The 19773-nt window shown below is 38.6% G+C and overlaps 1 protein-coding gene across 2 annotated transcripts in view; it reads right to left on the reverse strand.

Annotated features, from left to right (window-relative positions):
- Positions 1–13344: 13344 nt before the first annotated feature.
- Positions 13345–19773, reverse strand: part of LOC125683205 (deubiquitinating protein VCPIP1-like) — a 43480-nt gene continuing 37051 nt past the window's right edge. For both annotated transcript variants that reach the window (XM_048924079.2, XM_048924080.2), the window contains 3 exons: positions 19413–19603; positions 18752–19288; positions 13345–14468 (listed from right to left, as the gene is read on the reverse strand). In XM_048924079.2, the coding sequence (XP_048780036.2) occupies positions 14223–14468; positions 18752–19288; positions 19413–19603 (974 nt within the window). In that variant the 3' untranslated portion in view covers positions 13345–14222. The remainder of the gene's footprint in view (positions 14469–18751; positions 19289–19412; positions 19604–19773) is intronic.

Here is a 19773-nt window from a genome sequence, read left to right on the forward strand (position 1 = left end):
TTTCTGGGTAGGGTTCTAAAGAGCAGGACCTGCTCTTGGGAACTGGCAAGTTTCGGGCCTGACGTCAGCCTGGATAAGGAGATATTAAGGTTTTTAAAATGTAGCCTACAGTCCTTAAAGTCAATTGGTAGCCTTCAATGTGTTTTTTCCAGGGTTTTGACTCCTTTAGAAAAGGGAATTAGACCCCTTGTCTCAACCCCAAAGGGCCCCTAACATTTCTAGCCGGCTCCTAGAAGGATATCAGAGAAGAAGTAAAAGGCGGTTGGTGACACTTAAGTAAATTCTCGGAGGCAATATGGGATGGTCTTGGCCCCATGTCCTTATTTTTTAATCGTGGAGCCAGGCAATGTTTTGGGGTGAAGGGCTCCTTTGCAGCCCCAAAGACTTGGGCTCAGTGAGAAGTCAAAGTCGACGACTCGCCCAAAAAGGGTTGCGTTAGGGTCAGACGGACCCCTTGACCCAGGCCCCGGATTTTTGATGCCTGGATTGGACGACGATTCATCTGTTGTCCCTGTCAATTGCAACAAGATCCTTAGAAGGACCTTGGAGATACGGTCCTTCAAAAAGGGTTCATTTTTGGCACTTGGGGGGACTCCAGTCCTGAACCCATATCTCCGTTACTATGTAAAACTAAATTGGTGGCCACTCCTAGGAACCCTGCCCCAAAGGAGCAAATTGGACACATAGAACTCCAGGGCGATCCCATTGAAGGCCCCTCCCCAAATTTGAGCCCTCAAGCCCCATCCATCCCAGACCACCGATTCTTACAAAAAAGGACCAAAAGGGGTCAATTCGAGGGCTCATATCTCTGGACCGGAAGTACTTGGAGACCCCATTTATTCAAGGCAAACCCCTCTGGGACTCTGATGACCCCTTGAAGAACAGGTCCCAACGAGGGGCAAAAGTTAATTGGGGTCACCTCCTTAGATTGGTAAAGTCAGGGTAGTGTTTTTTGGCCCTCAGCGCCCAAAGTGCCCCATGGGGCAAGAAAGTGGGGGCAGACATATTTTCACATGCGAAGGGTCTGGTCTGGCCCATCAAGGAGGGCTCAATCAGAAGTCTAAAAAAAACTTGGCCCCACCCCTGATGGCCCCTCCAGATTCCCCCTTCCGCGGACCCTCCCACAAATTGGGCCCCCTAGCCCCATCGACCCCAGAGCTACAAGTCATCCAGTAAAGGATTACCACTTCTGGGACCCTGTCCCAAGGGACAAATTGGCCCCATAGGAAACAAGGGTGATCCCATGGAAGGACCCATCCCAAATTTGGGTCCTCTATCGCCACCCATCTTGCAGCTACAGGTCTTAAAAAAAGGTCGAAAATCAGGTAGTCATTTAGCCAGAAAAAGTTGCCAAAAATAGCCCTTAAAAAATTAAAAAATTTCAAAGTTCCAAGTCACCATATTTTGGTGCCGAAAGTACCTAAGGACCCCATTTTTTTTCAACAGGCACCCGTAAAGGGGCCCACTGGTGACACATCGAATGTCAAGCCCTAACAAGGGGCAAAAATATCTGGTGTCACCTCTTTAGAGTGGTAAAGTTATGGTAGGTTTCTTGGCCCTTAGCTTCAAATTGGCCCCAAGAGTGGGGCCAGACATTTTTTCAATTGGAAAGGGTTTGGTCTGGGCCCATCAAGAAGGGTTCAGTCAGAAGTTTTAAAAAGTTGGTCCCACTCTTGATGACCCCTGACCCCAAGAGGGCAAGTTGGTCCCACATGGGGCCAGATCGCCCCTTTTAAGGGCCCTGCTTTAAATTGTGGCCCTGTAGCCCCATTGACCCCAGACACACACGTCCTCCTGTAAACGGTGACAACCTGGGAAACCCCTGTCCCAAGGGGGCCAATTAGCCCCATAGGTGTCTAAGGCTATCCCATTGAAGGCCCCTCCCCAAATTTGGGTCCCCCAGCCCTACCCAGCCTAGAGCCTCACAACTTACAAAAAAGGCCGCATAGCGCCAGAAAGGGGCCAATTCGAGAGCTCATATCTTTGTACCAAAAGTACATAGGGACACAATTTTTTCAACACAAACCCCTCGAGGGCCATCTGATGACCCCTTGAGGGCAGGCCCAACCAATGGGCGTCAGTGGATTGGGTTTACCCTCTAAAATTATAAAGTCATGGTAAGGTTTTGGCCCTTAGCCTCAAATGGGTCCCGTAGGGCTACAGATTGGGGTCAAAATATTTTTACAGAAAAGGTTCCGGTCTGGCCCCAGTCAGAAGTCTAAAAAAGCTTTCCCATCCCTGATGACCCCTGACCCCAAGAGGGCAAGTGGGTCCCACATGGGTCGACATCACCCCTCTCCGAGGGCCCTCCCACAAATTGGAGCCCTCTAGCCCCATCGACTCGAGAGCTACATGTCCTCCAGTAAAAGGTGGCAACCTGCAGACCTCGGCCCCAAGGGGTAAACTAGCCTCAGGGAGGTCCAGGGCGATCTCATTGAAGGTCCCTCCCCGAATTTGGGTCCCTTAGCCCATCCCACTTCAGATCCCCAAAACTTGCAAAAAAGGTCGAATGGGGCCAAAAGGGGATCACTTGGAGGGCTCATATCTCCGTACTAAAAGTACCTAGGGACCCCATTTTTTCAGCCTGTACCACTCGGGGGGACCTCCGATGACCCCTTGAAAGGCAGTCCCCAACAAGGGGCCAGAGTAGATTGGGATCACCCTCTTAGAATGGTAATGTCAGGGTAGAGTTTTTGGCTCTTAGCCACAAATGGGCCCCATAGGGCAACAGAGTGGGGCCACAATATTTTTCACAAGAATATGATCCGGTCTGGTTCCATCAAGGGGGGCTCAATCAGAAGTCTAAAAAAAGTCTTGCCCCACCCCTGATGACCCCTGACCGACAATGAATACTGTGTTAAATCATAGACATAGCAGTGCAGAGCATTATGGGTAGGAGGGAACCAGGCTACTTTCAGTTGTGCAGCATCCGGAACACCTCAGGCCTTTCACCGAAAAACGTAACAAATAACATTTTCAATGTATTTTTGAATTTGATATTTTTAATAATCAGCAGTTGTTTTTTAAACACATGTGCTATATAAATATTAAGGTATGCAAGCAATCAAGTCTATTGTCAGTTTATGGTCTTGAAGCCAGTCTATTAATAAACATCTAAATGCATGTACATGTGTATCCAACTGATTCTGATTTGTAGACACGTGTTAGAATTACACGTGCATTAAATCAATTTTCACTAATCATATGACATGTATTATGTCACCTAGGTTACAGAAATATTCGCATTGTCAAAAACATTTTTCAATGAACCAGTAGAAGTTAAGCGGAATTTCGCGAGACCTGTCGACGATTCCAACTGGTGGATTGACTTAGAAAAGGAAAAGTAAGTGTGCTATCTAGCTTAGTGAAAGTTGGCTGGTAGTTAAATAAAATGAGGGGTGTGTGTGTTATTTTAATTATTTGAAAGTTAAACCCAGATGGGTTAAACCCAGATAGGCCGTTTTGTGACCTACGAGAAGCCTACAACATGAGACCAACCAGAAACTTGACGTTTTAAATATCTATGATAAAGAAATTGTCTTCTGTAAACATAATACTCGCATACCCCTCCCTTCTTCGACTCATACCCACGTTTTGTCACCCATTGTGACAACACTGAAAATTTACAGATAAGCAGTACAGGACATTTCATTTTGGATGTATAAATGTCACTGTGAACGTTTGAGAGTATACCCACGTGCACGCGCGTGCGTGTGTGTTTAGAACTTTTCTTATTACGTGTGACATTTACTTTCAACTAGGCTAGTTTTAATACAACGAAGGCATGAATAAGTGAAGTTATATCATGCCTAACGTTGTAAAAAAAGGTATATACTAATAGAATAGTGTTCAAGATCCATTATCTCGCTCTCTAGAACATATTTACTGCTAATTATAATAATTTTATTTACTATTTTTAATTTTATCGACCAATGAAAAAAGGGCTATAAATGGACTTTGTTTCCAGTTCATCATGACGATGCGAGAGGTGAGCAATGCAGCCGGTAAAGAAGAAAACCAAGATGGCGGTGTGTTATACCTTGTGAATATTGCTGGAACTTATGTTTACAGTAAGACATGTTTTTTATTATAGATATTTAAAACGTCGAGAGCCTGTGCTGGCGGCGTCAGATATCTATTTGAGGACCGCCAAAAAATTAGGTAGGAGCTGCCGGAAACTTATTTGGAATATTTTCCCCAGCTGACACCAGCCGGTTTCCGTGCTTTCTGTCTGCCGTCACATGCAGTTATCGGGCGAGTGGCAAATAAGTTTATGTGGTGGCCGCCAGATAAAATATTTGTTTGGTGTGCCATTAATCGGCCTCCGTATATAATACACATTGTATCCCCGAACACGTGCCAGTTTAGCTAGAATATCTATAATTTTCTGGAAGTGGATTATTTAGAAAATTACATGACATTTAGTGATTATTCAATATCCTAGAATGAGATCACACAATATGAGGTGATAATAAAATACATGAACATACATTCTCTTTTATTAAGCGTTTAATTTGATGAATAAAATTGCATGGAAATACGGCATTGATGAAGTGGCCTACGTTACGGTACCCGGCAAAACAACAGACCACTGTCTGCAATCGTGTCCAACAGTGATCGAACTTTATAGTTTTCTTGATCCGAATAAGACAATGTTAGTACGTATCTTCAGGAGACGTTGATGCCTGTGGAAGATTTCCAGAATAAATTTGCCAAATTGTAAAAAATATTATATATGATTTTGCTGTTGGTAAAAATTACACTATGTCTCAAAGATCTAAGTAATCAGCTTCATATGTAGTGGAGCGGATCAGAAACCGTTGACTGGGGAACATGAATATCTGTTTGTACACCATGGCCATCTCCTTGTTCCTTTATCTTTAGTCACGCCCCCTGATTTATAAGCAATTAAATATCATTACATGTACCCGCTTATTGAAAATATACTAAACTAATTTATCGCACTTTAGTTTCAATAAAAAGAATGTTCCTGTTATATGTATATTAGCATTGTAGGTTATGATTTGAACAAGCTTGAATCATTAATTTAACAAACTGTAGCCTTTTGATCTAGAACAAACTTGAATCTACATGACTTAAGGTGGGTCCTTAGTCCTGGATTTTTGGGGTTTAGGTAGCATTTTTTTGTTTGGAATCAATAAATTAACATTCAGAGTAATGAAAAAATGCAAATTAGTTAAGGATTTCCATATTAATTTTCATTACAGACACTACTGAAGTCATGTACCCCTAGTAGATTTTTATGAAATTCATTGGAAACAGTTATTTGTCGTTATTTTAAAATAAAAACAACAAGAAAATTGTTTAATTGCATTTATTTATCAAGAAACATTTCAATAACTAAACCACATGTCATTTTCAATATGTTCATCAAGTTTTAGAATAATAAGTGCAGAATTATTGAATTAGCGTTGTTCTCCAAAATGTTAAAAAACAAATAAATGTGGACACAGTTTCCTTATAGCATGGTTTACATATAATTGTTTCTGTTTATATTAGTAGATGTACATCTGTTATAGTTATTTATGGGAAAAAATCCATACCTTTCCTTAATAATTTCAAATTTATAGCTTCTAGAGTATGTATACCCCCATAAAAAAACGAACTCTGGCACCATACAGCTGAGCTATTCAAAATCACTCATGGATTAAAATTTTATGTAATTTCACAAAAAGACACAGATAATGGATTCCTTATCACCTTGGTAAAATGTTTGTGAAATATAAAGGGAATCTATCGCATAATGGACTTGATAAATAATTTATTGAAAATGGAGTTATTGTCCTTGGATTCAATATTTTGAAACATATCATTGACTATTCAAATTTAACTAAGACTTTTGAAATATTTTATGGCTGACAATCTTTTTTAAAATAACTATTGAAAAAGACTCCAACAAAATGTATGTTCCAGTCATTAAATCATTGACTTTGCAAAATCTTATGACGTCACAGGAGTGTGGAACTACGTTAAGGATGTTTGCAACTGGGGCATTTTGACCTTGGCAATAGGATTCCAATAGTTTTTCTTTTTTAAATACAAATTTTGGACCCAGTTACGCAAAACAAAGAAAGGAAGAAAACTCGTCGGGGGAAGCACGCTTCAGATAACCCTTCTCTGAAGCGTGCTTCCCCCGATGCTTTCTAGTCCACATGGGCTAGAAAAATTGTGAAAATTCAAGTGTAAGTAAACAATCAAAAAATAACAATGTACATGTACATAGTTCGTTGAATTGTTCTAGTTCGCGAAGTTGTTCTAATTCATCTGTTATACTTTTATATATACACCAACGCAGATCAACTACACAATAAATTAAATGATTTGCATCTGAGAATTCAAGATAAACTTCCACACGTAACAGAAGTGAAACCGAACCCCACCCCCAATAAAACAGAATACAGCTTACGAAATGTAGTATTCATGAAATATATACAACATGTTCACGAGGGAATAGATGACAACAAGAGAAGCGGCTCGATATTGTATATAGTCAAAGACTTACCTGCTAAAGATATTCCAGCAGACACAGAATTTCTAGAATATCTATAATGGTTGAAGTACAGTTAACTAAAGGTGACAGACTACTTATAGGCCTAATCTACAGGTCGGAGAGTGAAGACGAAGAAAATAATGAAAAACTGATAGAACTAAATAAAAAAAAGGATATTCGCATCTTCTACTATCAGGATACTTTAATCTATCGGATATTGATTGGAGATAATGGAATACCAAGGGTGAATCGACAAAAACATTGAAGTACAATTTTTTTGGACTGTCTATCTAATAATTTTTTAATTCAGCATGTGTATAACCCTACAAGATTCAGAGGAAATGACCACCCAAACTTGTTAGATCTTATAATTATAAATGAGGAAATAATGGTAACCGACATCGACTTCCAGTGCCCACTCAGAAAAAGTGAAACTGAAACCACGGGACTAAACAAAAAATGGGAGAAACTTCATAATAATATTAAAGGAACTGAAGATATACACAGCTAATTAAGAAAAACGAAGGGAGTTTTCTCTCGACAACGAATCTGTGATAATGATAAAATTGAAACAGACTTAGCCAAAAAAATAGTGCAAAATAACAACCCGGAACAACAAAAACAGAAGAGAGAGAAACAAAGCAAGAGAGAAAAACAGAATAAAAAGAAAGGACTATGTGCAAAGAGCTTATCGAAGAATGCAAAAGGAAATCAGAAAGCAATAGCAATATGGAAAAACATAAAATCATAGGAAAGAATAAAGCATGGAAACGGCGAACTATTCATAGACTATAACGACACCCCAACAGACGATTCATAGACTATAACGACATCCCAACAGACAATTCATAGACTATAACAACACCCCAACAGACGATTCATAGACAATAACGACACCCCAACAGACGATTCATAGACTATAACGACACCCCAACAGACGACGACCTATTCATAGACTATAACGACATCCCAACAGACGATTCATAGACAATAACGACATCCCAACAGACGATTCATAGACTATAACGACACCCCAACTGACGACGACCTATTCATAGACTATAACGACATCCCAACAGACGATCCATAGACTATAACGACATCCCAACAGACGATTCATAGACTATAACGACACCCCAACAGACAATTCATAGACAATAACGACATCCCAACAGACAACGACCTATTCATAGACTATAACGACATCCCAACAGACGATTCATAGACTATAACGACATCCCAACAGACGATTCATACACTATAACGACATCCCAACAGACGATTCATAGACTATAACGACATCACAACAGACAATTCATAGACTATAACAACACCCCAACAGACGATTCATAGACAATAACGACACCCCAACAGACGATTCATAGACTATAACGACATCCCAACAGACAACGACCTATTCATAAACTATAACGACATCCCAACAGACGATTCATAGACTATAACGACATCCCAACAGACGATTCATAGACTATAACGACATCCCAACAGACGATTCATAGACTATAACGACATCACAACAGACAATTCATAGACTATAACAACACCCCAACAGACGATTCATAGACTATAACGACATCCCAACAGACAACGACCTATTCATAGACTATAACGACATCCCAACAGACGATTCATAGACTATAACGACATCCCAACAGACGACGACCTATTCATAGACTATAACGACATCCCAACAGATGATTCATAGACTATAACGACACCCCAACAGACGACGACCTATTCATAGACTATAACGACATCCCAACAGATGATTAATAGACTATAACGACACCCCAACAGATGATTCATAGACTATAACGACACCCCAACAGACGATCCATAGACAATAACAACACCCCAACAGACGACGACCTATTCATAGACTATAACGACATCCCAACAGAAGATTCATAGACTATAACGACATCCCAACAGACGACGACCTATTCATAGACTATAACGACATCCCAACAGAAGATTCATAGACTATAACGACATCACAACAGACGACGACCTATTCATAGACTATAACGACATCCCAACAGACGATTCATAGACTATAACGACATCCCAACAGACTATTAATAGACTATAACGACATCCCAACAGATGATTCATAGACTATAACGACATCACAACAGACGATCCATAGACTATAACGACATCCCAACAGACAACGACCTATTCATAGACTATAACGACATCCCAACAGACGACGACCTATTCATAGACTATAACGACATCCCAACAGACGATTCATAGACTATAACGACATCACAACAGACGACGACCTATTCATAGACTATAACAACATCCCAACAGACGATTCATAGACAATAACGACATCCCAACAGACGATTAATAGATTATAACGACATCCCAACAGATGATTCATAGACTATAATGACACCCCAACAGACGACGACCTATTCATAGACTATAACGACATCCCAACAGACGATTCATAGACAATAACGACATCCCAACAGACGATTCATAGACTATAACGACACCCCAACAGACGATCCATAGACTATAACGACACCCCAACAGACGATTCATAGACAATAACGACATCCCAACAGATGATTCATAGACTATAACGACACCCCAACAGACGATTCATAGACTATAACGACATCCCAACAGACAACGACCTATTCATAGACAATAACGACACCCCAACAGATGATTCATAGACTATAACGACACCCCAACAGACAACGACCTATTCATAGACTATAACGACATCCCAACAGACGATTCATAGACTATAACGACATCCCAGCAGACGATTCATAGACTATAACAACACCCCAACAGATGATTCATAGACTATAACGACACCCCAACAGATGATTTATAGACTATAACAACACCCCAACAGATGATTCATAGACTATAACGACACCCCAACAGATGACGACCTATTCATAGACTATAACGACATCCCAACAGACGATTCATAGACTATAACGACATCACAACAGACGACGACCTATTCATAGACAATAACGACACCCCAACAGACGACGACCTATTCATAGACTATAACGACATCCCAACAGACGATTCTAAGACTATAACGACATCCCAACACACGATTCATAGACTATAACGACATCACAACAGACGACGACCTATTCATAGACAATAACGACACCCCAACAGACGACGACCTATTCATAGACTATAACGACATCCCAACAGACGATTCTAAGACTATAACGACATCCCAACAGACGATTCATAGACAATAACGACATCCCAACAGACGATTCATAGACTATAAAGACACCCCAACAGACGACGACCTATTCATAGACAATAACGACATCCCAACAGACAATCCATAGACTATAACGACATCCCAACAGACGACGACCTATTCATAGACGATAACGACATCCCAACAGACAATCCATAGACTATAACGACATCCCAACAGACGATTCATAGACTATAACGACATCCCAACAGACGATTCATAGACTATAACGACATCCCAACAGACGATTCATAGACTATCACGACATCCCAACAGATGATTCATAGACTATAACGACATCCCAACAGACGATGACCTATCCATAGACGATAACGACATCCCAACAGACAACCCATAGACTATAACGACATCCCAACAGACGATTCATAGACTATAACGACATCCCAACAGACGATTCATAGACTATAACGACATCCCAACAGACGATTCATAGACTATAACGACATCCCAACAGACGATTCATAGACTATAACGACATCCCAACAGACGATTCATAGACTATAACGACACCCCAACAGACGATTCATAGACTATAACGACACCCCAACAGATGACGACTATAACGACAACAGAACAAGAAAAATTCAGAGATATTAGCTAAATTTTCAACAGTGTGTTTGAGGAGAATGTTAATCAGGAAATGCCAAAGATAAACATAAAATACGAGGACGTTACAGCAAAACTGGACAAACTAAACATAGACAAATCCCCAGGACTTGATGATTACATCCAAAATGTCTAAGAGAAACATCCAAAAACCATCAATGTACCACCGTTAATTCTATTTAAAACCAATCCGGACTGGTAACTGCAGACTAGTGAGTTTAACATCCATTGTATCCAAAGCAATGGAATCCATAGTACGGGACGTCATTGGATATATGAAACATAACAAGGTTTTCTCTAACAAACAGTATGGTTTCTTCTCCGGCAGATCAACAACGTTACAACTGTTTGAAGTGTTAGACAAATGGACACAAGTACTGGATAAAGGGGACCACATAGACTGCATGTGGACTATCAGAAGGCGTTTGACACAATTCTTCATAAACTTCTAATAGGCAAACTACAATCTTACAGGATAAACTATGAAGTAACTTCGTGGAGTGAAGGCTTCCTAGTTGGAAGGAAACATAGTCTAAATTAAAGGAGTAACAGCAGGCAATCCCCAGGAGTCAGTCCTCCAACCGATACGTTTCATTATATTTATCAACGGCCTTCCAGATATTGTCAACTCTTGAAATATATTAATTTGCGAATGACACAAAAATATTCAGAATGATATCACAAGATAAAGACTTTAAAAACTTCAGGAGGACCTAGATTTAATGTCCGAATATAAGAGTAGCACATGGCTATTACATTTCCATCCCGACAAATGCAAACACATGAATATCAATAGGAAAAGTCATACAGAAGATTAACTTAAGGGAAAACTCTACAAACAGCAGATAAAGATTGATTGTATATTGTTTAATGCCCCTCTCGAGAATTTTTCACTCATATAGAGCCGTCACCATTGCCGGTAAGGGCTGCAAAATTTAGACCTATGGTCGACACTTAAGGCCTTTGAGCAGAGAGGGATCTTTATCGTGCCACACCTGCTGTGACACAGGGCCTCAATTTTTGCGGTCTCATCCGAAGGACCGCCCCATTTAGTCGCCTCTTACGACAAGCAAGGGGGTACTGAGGACCTATTCTTACCCGGATCTCCAAGAGAGCGCATCAAAGAATAGGGGGCGATGTAATCGAAGTTCTCTACAAAATAAATCACCTATGACCCAGAAGTAAGCACATTTATAACACTATGGAAGAACACAACAGAACGTCAGGGGAAAAGGGGCAATGCACTCAAGATATAACCTCAACAAAGTAACTAGAAAGCTACTTCACGCTACATATCTCAAACATTTGGAATAACCTACCAGAAGAGATAGTGACCTGTACAATACTATCTATAATACCTTTGAGAACAGACTAGACGGATATTGGAAGGACCAGGAACTCCTATACGACAATTACAAGGCCAACATTAGATCAGGAAGTGGCGAAAAAACTATTATGGGAGGAAGACAGAGAGTCTGGTGAAGGATAAATCATGTACCGGAAACTATCGCCGAGTAAGTAAAATTAAGATTCACCTAGTTATATCTAAATGCAAGAGTTAATGTTAATTGTCAGTTAGTTAAGGAAGAATAATGCCAATCTGATGTGGAGGATATATACAATAATATTTTGAAATTGGAGTTTACCTCATTTAGTGAAAAAAATGCAGTTTTAGTAGAAAGTAATCTGAAAACAATTGAAACCCTTATTAGACTCGAATGCATGAACTACAGCTCAACAGTTGACACATAAACCGACTGAGCTACTCAGCTAAGCAATTAGATTTAAAAGAAATATACACCTACTGCTAATATTGATATTTTCATTTATAAGGTGGCTCACTACACCCTGAAATAGTTTCTCAAATCAGTACGAATTGATTTAATCATAAAAGATAAGATATATTATAAGTTTATATGCTAAAAAGGCAGAAAATATGCAAATTTGGATAAAAACATGATTTTCAAAAATATTCTATCAACACATATGAACAAAAGACTGGCGGATTTGAACTCGAGATCTGCAGTTCACCAGCCCAATGCTTTAACCACTGAGCTATGATGATGGACAAACAAATCGACCGATACAAATAATTTCACAAAACATTTAAATCGTCATCTTGTAACGTGGTGTCATAAAGAGTATAAGCTTTAGTGTAGTGAACTACCTTAAATAGGAAGTCGGCCATTATGATGATGTAATATTCCTCCTCAACCATTGTTTGTGCACCTGCGCCCAGCTTGTTAGCCTTTATACGACATAATCCCTGTTATAGGGCAGCCCTGCATGGTTTTAAAAAATTGAATCTACACTACACGAGAATGCTTGTACATTGATTTAAAAAATTGTGGCCTTGTGGTTAATATATATTTTCCAATATATAATATTCCTTTGTAAAATCTTAAACCCCTATTGTAGGCTTCAGGCATTAAACTACACAAAGATGCTTGCATATCAGATCATGCTTCTTCAGAAAATTGAATTTTTTCCTGTATCTTTCCAAGTAAAATTCTAAACCTCTACTGTGGCCCAACCCTGGCCGAAGAGGTGAATGATTTGAGCAAACTTGAGTCTTCACCATATAAGGATTAAGATTTTATGAAACTTACAGCACTTCCCGTTTTGTGGTTATTAAGAGAATTATCTCAACACATCCTCACAATGTCTGGGATCCTGACTCCACTCGTGGACCAAGTCCCGCCATGATTGGACATAGTACCCCTGACGTTGAGAGGATACTGTATCCTATTTCTTTTATTTCCAAACTATCTCCAATTAGAAGGGGCATGGTTATTCAATTCTATTGAATTTTCTCTACCCAAAGATACCTAAGTTTGTTTGAAATAGTCTCAGGGCTCTTAAGAATAAGTTGAAAAATCATTCAATGGTTGTAACTCAAGGTAACAGAATTGAGAAAAAATTGCCATGTTGACCAATTTATTACATCTTTTAATAGACAAAAACTGCTTTAATACATTGTTCATTTCAGTTTCACTGATATATTATGCAGGACAAATCAAAATATCAAAAATGTCATATTTTAAATTACTAAATGAAAACAGACATACTATTATATCTAATGTACAATAAAGATCACAGGTGAAGACTATTAAATTATCAACACATATTTACATTTAGCTTTCAAATTCAAATTCCACAATAAGAAAAATGGCTTGCTGAATACCTGGATACATTGCTTATAAGTCCGTTGAAAGACAACTTATTCATATGGCAAACTACGGTACGTGCTGTACGCAAAATTAACATCAGGCCTGCTTAGTATGTACTCTAAATAAAGAGCTGATGTTTAGTAAGTCATGATCACTCTGCTACAGAAGTACTGCTACAACTATTGTCATAGTGAAGTACACCAGTCATGTAATATACCGTGTCTCATCAAATCATTTAATGTCTCATCAAATCTCCTTCACTTTCTTTTGTAGAATCACTGGTTTTGACATTTTATGCTTCCGTAAGACATAAGATTTGGCAAAATCATCTTTCTCCATGCTTGGCACACACTAGTTAATACAGGACTGTTAATTGTTTAAAATTCTTTAACTGCTTTACAAAGCAAAACAGTAAGTTCAAAGAAAATATTACATAATGTACATCTCCACATTTATTTGTTCCTAGAAGAATCCCATTTCCTGATCCCTCCCTGTTCAGAAATTAATGTTTAAAGTTTAAAATACTAAGCCTCTCTGGTCATGTTTTGTTGAAAGCATCCGACATATTTCCAAAGTATCATCCAAAGACTAGTGCATTTTGTTTTGTCCACCAATCATTTTACAATCATTATTGGAGCGATTCATCCATCTGACACAATTCAGGCGATTCGCCGTCTGCTGCCGTTGTTATGGGTTGTCTCCCTTCCTCGCTTCCTGCGATCTCCATGGTTTCGTCTGATGTCATAGCTTGTGCGCTGTCTTTATCAGCACTAGGTACACCGTCCTGTCCATCAGCTGTGTTTTCCTGGATGTTCTGCGTGGAGCTGACACTAGATGTTCTGCTTTTTCTTTCCTCTTCATCTAGTTTTTCCATCTGTAAATGACAGAGATTAAATCAGGATATTCTAATAAAAAAAGGGAATGTTGTACTTCAGTTTTGAAAACTTAGCATGAACATTAATTGACAAATGCATGCATGTCTTTATATTGCAGAAAACGATTTCGTAGCTTGCTGAAAAGTTCAGCATCTATATTAACTAACAGAATTCTGCACACAAGGTCACATGCAATGCTTCTTCCATATTTTTCTAAAAACTATTTTTTCATCTCCTTGATATGAAGAGTTCTTGTATAACTTCTGAAATAGTTCTAAATTTCATATTATATAATTACTATAGTTTGTAACTCAGTGGTTATATCATCTAACTAGTAATGCAAGGGTCTCAGGTTCGATTTCTGGTCCAAGATCCCCCTTCCCCCTTTTTTTGCTACAATGAATTAGTAATGTCCATACATACAACCTTCTGTAATATACTCATGCTTACATTTTACTTGCCAAAACCAAGAACTACCAAAATATGCAAACTCTAAAACAGACCTCGTAATATGGCCCAAATCATTTTTGTACAAACTAAAGGGAATGCAAGTGAATTGTACCTTGATTAATGATATACTGAAAAACAAGCAAAAAGTGTGAGCAATTGTTTACAGATATCAATCGCTTTTCTCCCTTTAGATGACATAATCTATATTGGGCAAGCTAAAAGTAGCTTACACAAAGATCTGAAAATGCATCCCATAATCCATGTGTGTAACTTCATACAATACACAGATTAAAATGCATCCCATAATTCATGTGTGTAACTTCATACAATACACAGATTAAAATGAGTACGAAATATGAAGAACCTCTCACTTTTAGTTGCTATGAAAAATGCTGTAACGGTTTTTTTAGTGTAATATTTATCTGTAAAGAGTAAGTACAATGTATTCAACAAATTAACAGTAAACAAATGGGAGATTTGAAAATACTCGATATAGTATGGCTTACCAATCAAGGATATCAAACAGCCTTGATTTGTAGTTGCTAAGTAAAATGTGATGAAAATTTTCAGATATGCATTATAGGGAGAATGATTTACATGTGCTTGACAAACAAAATGTTGATACACTAGGGATCTGATAACATGTCACATGGTTAAATCTAAAAGGTGGTTAAATCTGCCTGTACACAAAGCTATCTTATAATACAGGTATATGTACTGGAATACTGCCATCACCAGATTCACACTCTCTGATGGCACTGGTCTTATGTCCTCCGATGTCACCAGAATCCCTCTCTGACATCACCAGTCTCATTCTCTCTAACATTACTAATGATGCACTCTGACATCTCTCAATCCCTTCAATTATGTCTGATTCTATTATCACAAGTTAATTCTGACATCATCAGCCTCCTTCTGACATCATCAACTCTCTCTTACATCATCAGCCTCATTCTGACATCAATTCTCTCTTACATCATCAGTCTCATTCTGACACCATCAACTCTCTCTTACATCATTAGTCACATTCTGACATCACTAACTCTCTCTCTTACATCATCAGTCTTATTTACAATCTGACATCATCTCTCTCACTATCAATCTGACATCATCTCTCTTTTACATCATCAGTTTTATTCTGACATCAACTCTCGCTTACATCATCAGTCTCATTCTGACATCATCAACTCTCTCTGTCATCACCAACTGAGGCTAAAAAAATTTATCTGCAGACCCCCTGTTAAGTTAGTCCTGTACATGTAGATAATGTACTAGATAAGTTAGCCCTGTACGTGTAGATACTGTACTAGATAAGTTAGTCCTGTACGTGTAGATACTGTACTAGATAAGTTAGTCCTGTACGTGTAGATACTGTACTAGATAAGTTAGTCCTGTACGTGTAGATACTGTACTAGATAAGTTAGTCCTGTACATGTAGATACTGTACTAGATAAGTTAGTCCTGTACATGTAGATACTGTACTAGATAAGTTAGTCCTGTACGTGTAGATACTGTACTAGATAAGTTAGTCCTGTACGTGTAGATACTGTACTAGATAAGTTAGTCCTGTACGTGTAGATACTGTACTAGATAAGTTAGTCCTGTACGTGTAGATACTATACTAGATTATAAGACTCTCTTATGAGTAGCCATGAAATATAAGGTGATTCCACCCGAGGGTTGCAAAAAAGCTGTGAAACCCGAGGCTTTGCCGAGGGTTTTACCGCTTTTTTGCAACCCCGAGGGTGGAATCACCTTAATATTTCATGGCAACTCATAAGAGAGTATTTTTCTCTCATATTTCTAGAGTTTTCCGTTTTCCTTGTGCCTAGCGACGCCATTTTGAGAATTTTCCAATTAATTAATTTTTCGCTGTACATTAAAAATAACACCAGAATCGAATTCTACGACCTTCATTTTGGCAACTATGTTGCCGACAAAAAATCGGCGAAGAGTGTATAAGTGAATTGTATTCGAGTTATTCCTCTTTGAATAAATCAATAATCAGGGTGATGTGTGACGTAACTCGATAGTCTATCAGCGCGAAACATTTTGACAGACCTAATCAGAATGAATCCACAACTGCACTTTTTTTTCTTAGAGGAGCATTGATATTGATATTAATTGAGCAGTTATTTAATGACGAGAGTGTGAAGAGAGATTCCAAGTGGTTTTTGTTGGTGAATATGGGCATGGCTAGACTTTCGTTTTCCACGCTTGCAAGGACTCGAGTCTCATGGACATTAAAGGCACTTATTTCACTTGAGACACGGACAGTAGACGTTGACAGAGTGAATGTGGAGGTAGGCCTAGAAGTAATAGACCGTGTGGGCTGGGTTTCTGTGAACTGGCATAATGCACCGGATGACATAGGTGTATATGAGTAATTTGTGACTGTTGTTCAGTGTGCGGTAATTGTTCAAGGAATGTGTATTTTTGTGTCCGGTCACATACACCTGGAGATTATCAGGGACATTACAATCTGTAATTTTTTGTACAAGAGCTTTGCAGACGCTAGTGTTCGTCAATCGAGGCGAGGTACATATGTAAGTTGCAAGCTAGTTGTGTATTGATTATGACGTCACGGGATATGTAAGATAAACGTCACGTAATATGAAAGATAGAAATATCTTACATACCTTTCTTTCATAGAATATCTGTATCTTACATACGTAGATATGAGAGAAAAGTTAGTCCTGTACGTGTAGATACTGTACTAGATAAGTTAGTCCTGTACGTGTAGATACTGTACTAGATAAGTTAGTCCTGTACGTGTAGATACTGTACTAGATAAGTTAGTCCTGTACGTGTAGATACTGTACTAGATAAGTTAGTCCTGTACGTGTAGATACTGTACTAGATAAGTTAGTCCTGTACGTGTAGATACTGTACTAGATAAGTTAGTCCTGTACGTGTAGATACTGTACTAGATAAGTTAGTCCTGTACGTGTAGATACTGTACTAGATAAGTTAGTCCTGTACGTGTAGATACTGTACTATATAAGTTTGTCCTAGATGTGTAGATACTGTACTAGATAAGTTAGTCCTGTACGTGTAGATACTATACTAGATAAGTTAGTCCTGTACATGTAGATACTGTACTAGATAAGTTAGTCCTGTACATGTAGATACTGTACTAGATAAGTTAGTCCTGTACATGTAGATACTGTACTAGATAAGTTAGTCCTGTACGTGTAGATACTGTACTAGATAAGTTAGTCCTGTACGTGTAGATACTGTACTAGATAAGTTAGTCCTGTACGTGTAGATACTGTACTAGATAAGTTAGTCCTGTACGTGTAGATACTGTACTAGATAAGTTAGTCCTGTACGTGTAGATACTGTACTAGATAAGTTAGTTCTGTACGTGTAGATACTGTACTAGATAAGTTAGTCCTGTATGTGTAGATACTGTACTAGATAAGTTAGTCCTGTACGTGTAGATACTGTACTAGATAAGTTAGTCCTGTACATGTAGATACTGTACTATATAAGTTTGTCCTAGATGTGTAGATACTGTACTAGATAAGTTACCTGTATGTGTAGATATTAAAATAAATGTGATGAAAATTTGAATTTGTGAATTACATGTAAAGGATATACATGTAGGAAGTAGACAAAATGGGGATCTGGAAATGTATTTCAAAATGTAGAGAGTCTGATAAAGTTTAGTATCAGATATGTATAAAGAACCTAGGATTGTGTGTCTGAATAAAATGCTACTGAAACGCGTGACAGTCAGATAGATGCACGAACAGAGGTGACCAGTGTATATACATTCTAACTGAATTCAAGCATATCTGAATCACACCTTTTTTAAAAGCGTCATTACCTCTTCATCAATTTTCGATATGTCCTCATTCATTGTTTTTTCGATACTCTCGGCAAGATCTTTAAACTCTTGAATAGACTGATTAGTCAGGTTCACATCCGATGGATTGATAATACTATATCCTGGCCCTATTCTTTGATAATCCTGCCCACCACTTCTTTCTTCACTCATACTTCCCTCTTGATTTCCTCCAATCGGATCCTCCGGTTCCTCAGCGATGGATTCTTGGTGAACGTTTGGATTACAAAGAGTGTGTGAGTGACGGACATGTTGGTGTAAGTTTTCTGGGATGTCTTCCGGCATTCTCTCGATATCAGGCATTGATTTCAATGAATGACCCTGACCTGTAAATGCCGTCTGCTTGTTCTTGTCTTGTCCTACAGCACCACTAAATGCACTGAAAGACATTTCTCTCTGAGAGCCAAAAATTGGCCTAGTTTCCTTTGCTTTATTTTCAACATCAGGTTCAACTTGAAAATGGCCATATGGTTCCATACAAAGTTCCAGTCTACTTTCTGCTTGATTGTATCTGAACACCTTAAATAAAATGATAAATTGATTCATTTCAAGCTTAACAACTTCTTGATATTTTGCATATTTTTTCTATTATTTCAGATTAATAACTTATATGCCCTATTCTCCTATGGAATCTTTACAATACCTTTCCTGGGAGTGTGGGTAAAGTGCAGTGTTTGCCATCTACCAGCCCCAAGTCACGCTCAACTTGTTTGTAGAACAGTCCGCCCACAGAAAATAAATGAGGCATGGTCTGCACATGGGTCCAAAGGTCGCGACCTTTCAGGGTTGCCATAATTGTAAGGGAGGCAACTGCAGCATCAAGACTATTACTACCTATTTTCAGATAATAAGCAAAAACAATCAAACAGAATTAAATTTTACAAATTCAAAAAAATAAAGATAAAATTTATAATTCAAAGGAAACAGCAGATAGAATTGATATATTATTGAATAAATACCAAGGACTGTACATCATTGTGTTTGAGATATAAGAAGTTTCGAGC

This window comes from Ostrea edulis, chromosome 6, assembly GCF_947568905.1.
Source record: "Ostrea edulis chromosome 6, xbOstEdul1.1, whole genome shotgun sequence".
NCBI lineage: Eukaryota > Metazoa > Mollusca > Bivalvia > Ostreida > Ostreidae > Ostrea > Ostrea edulis.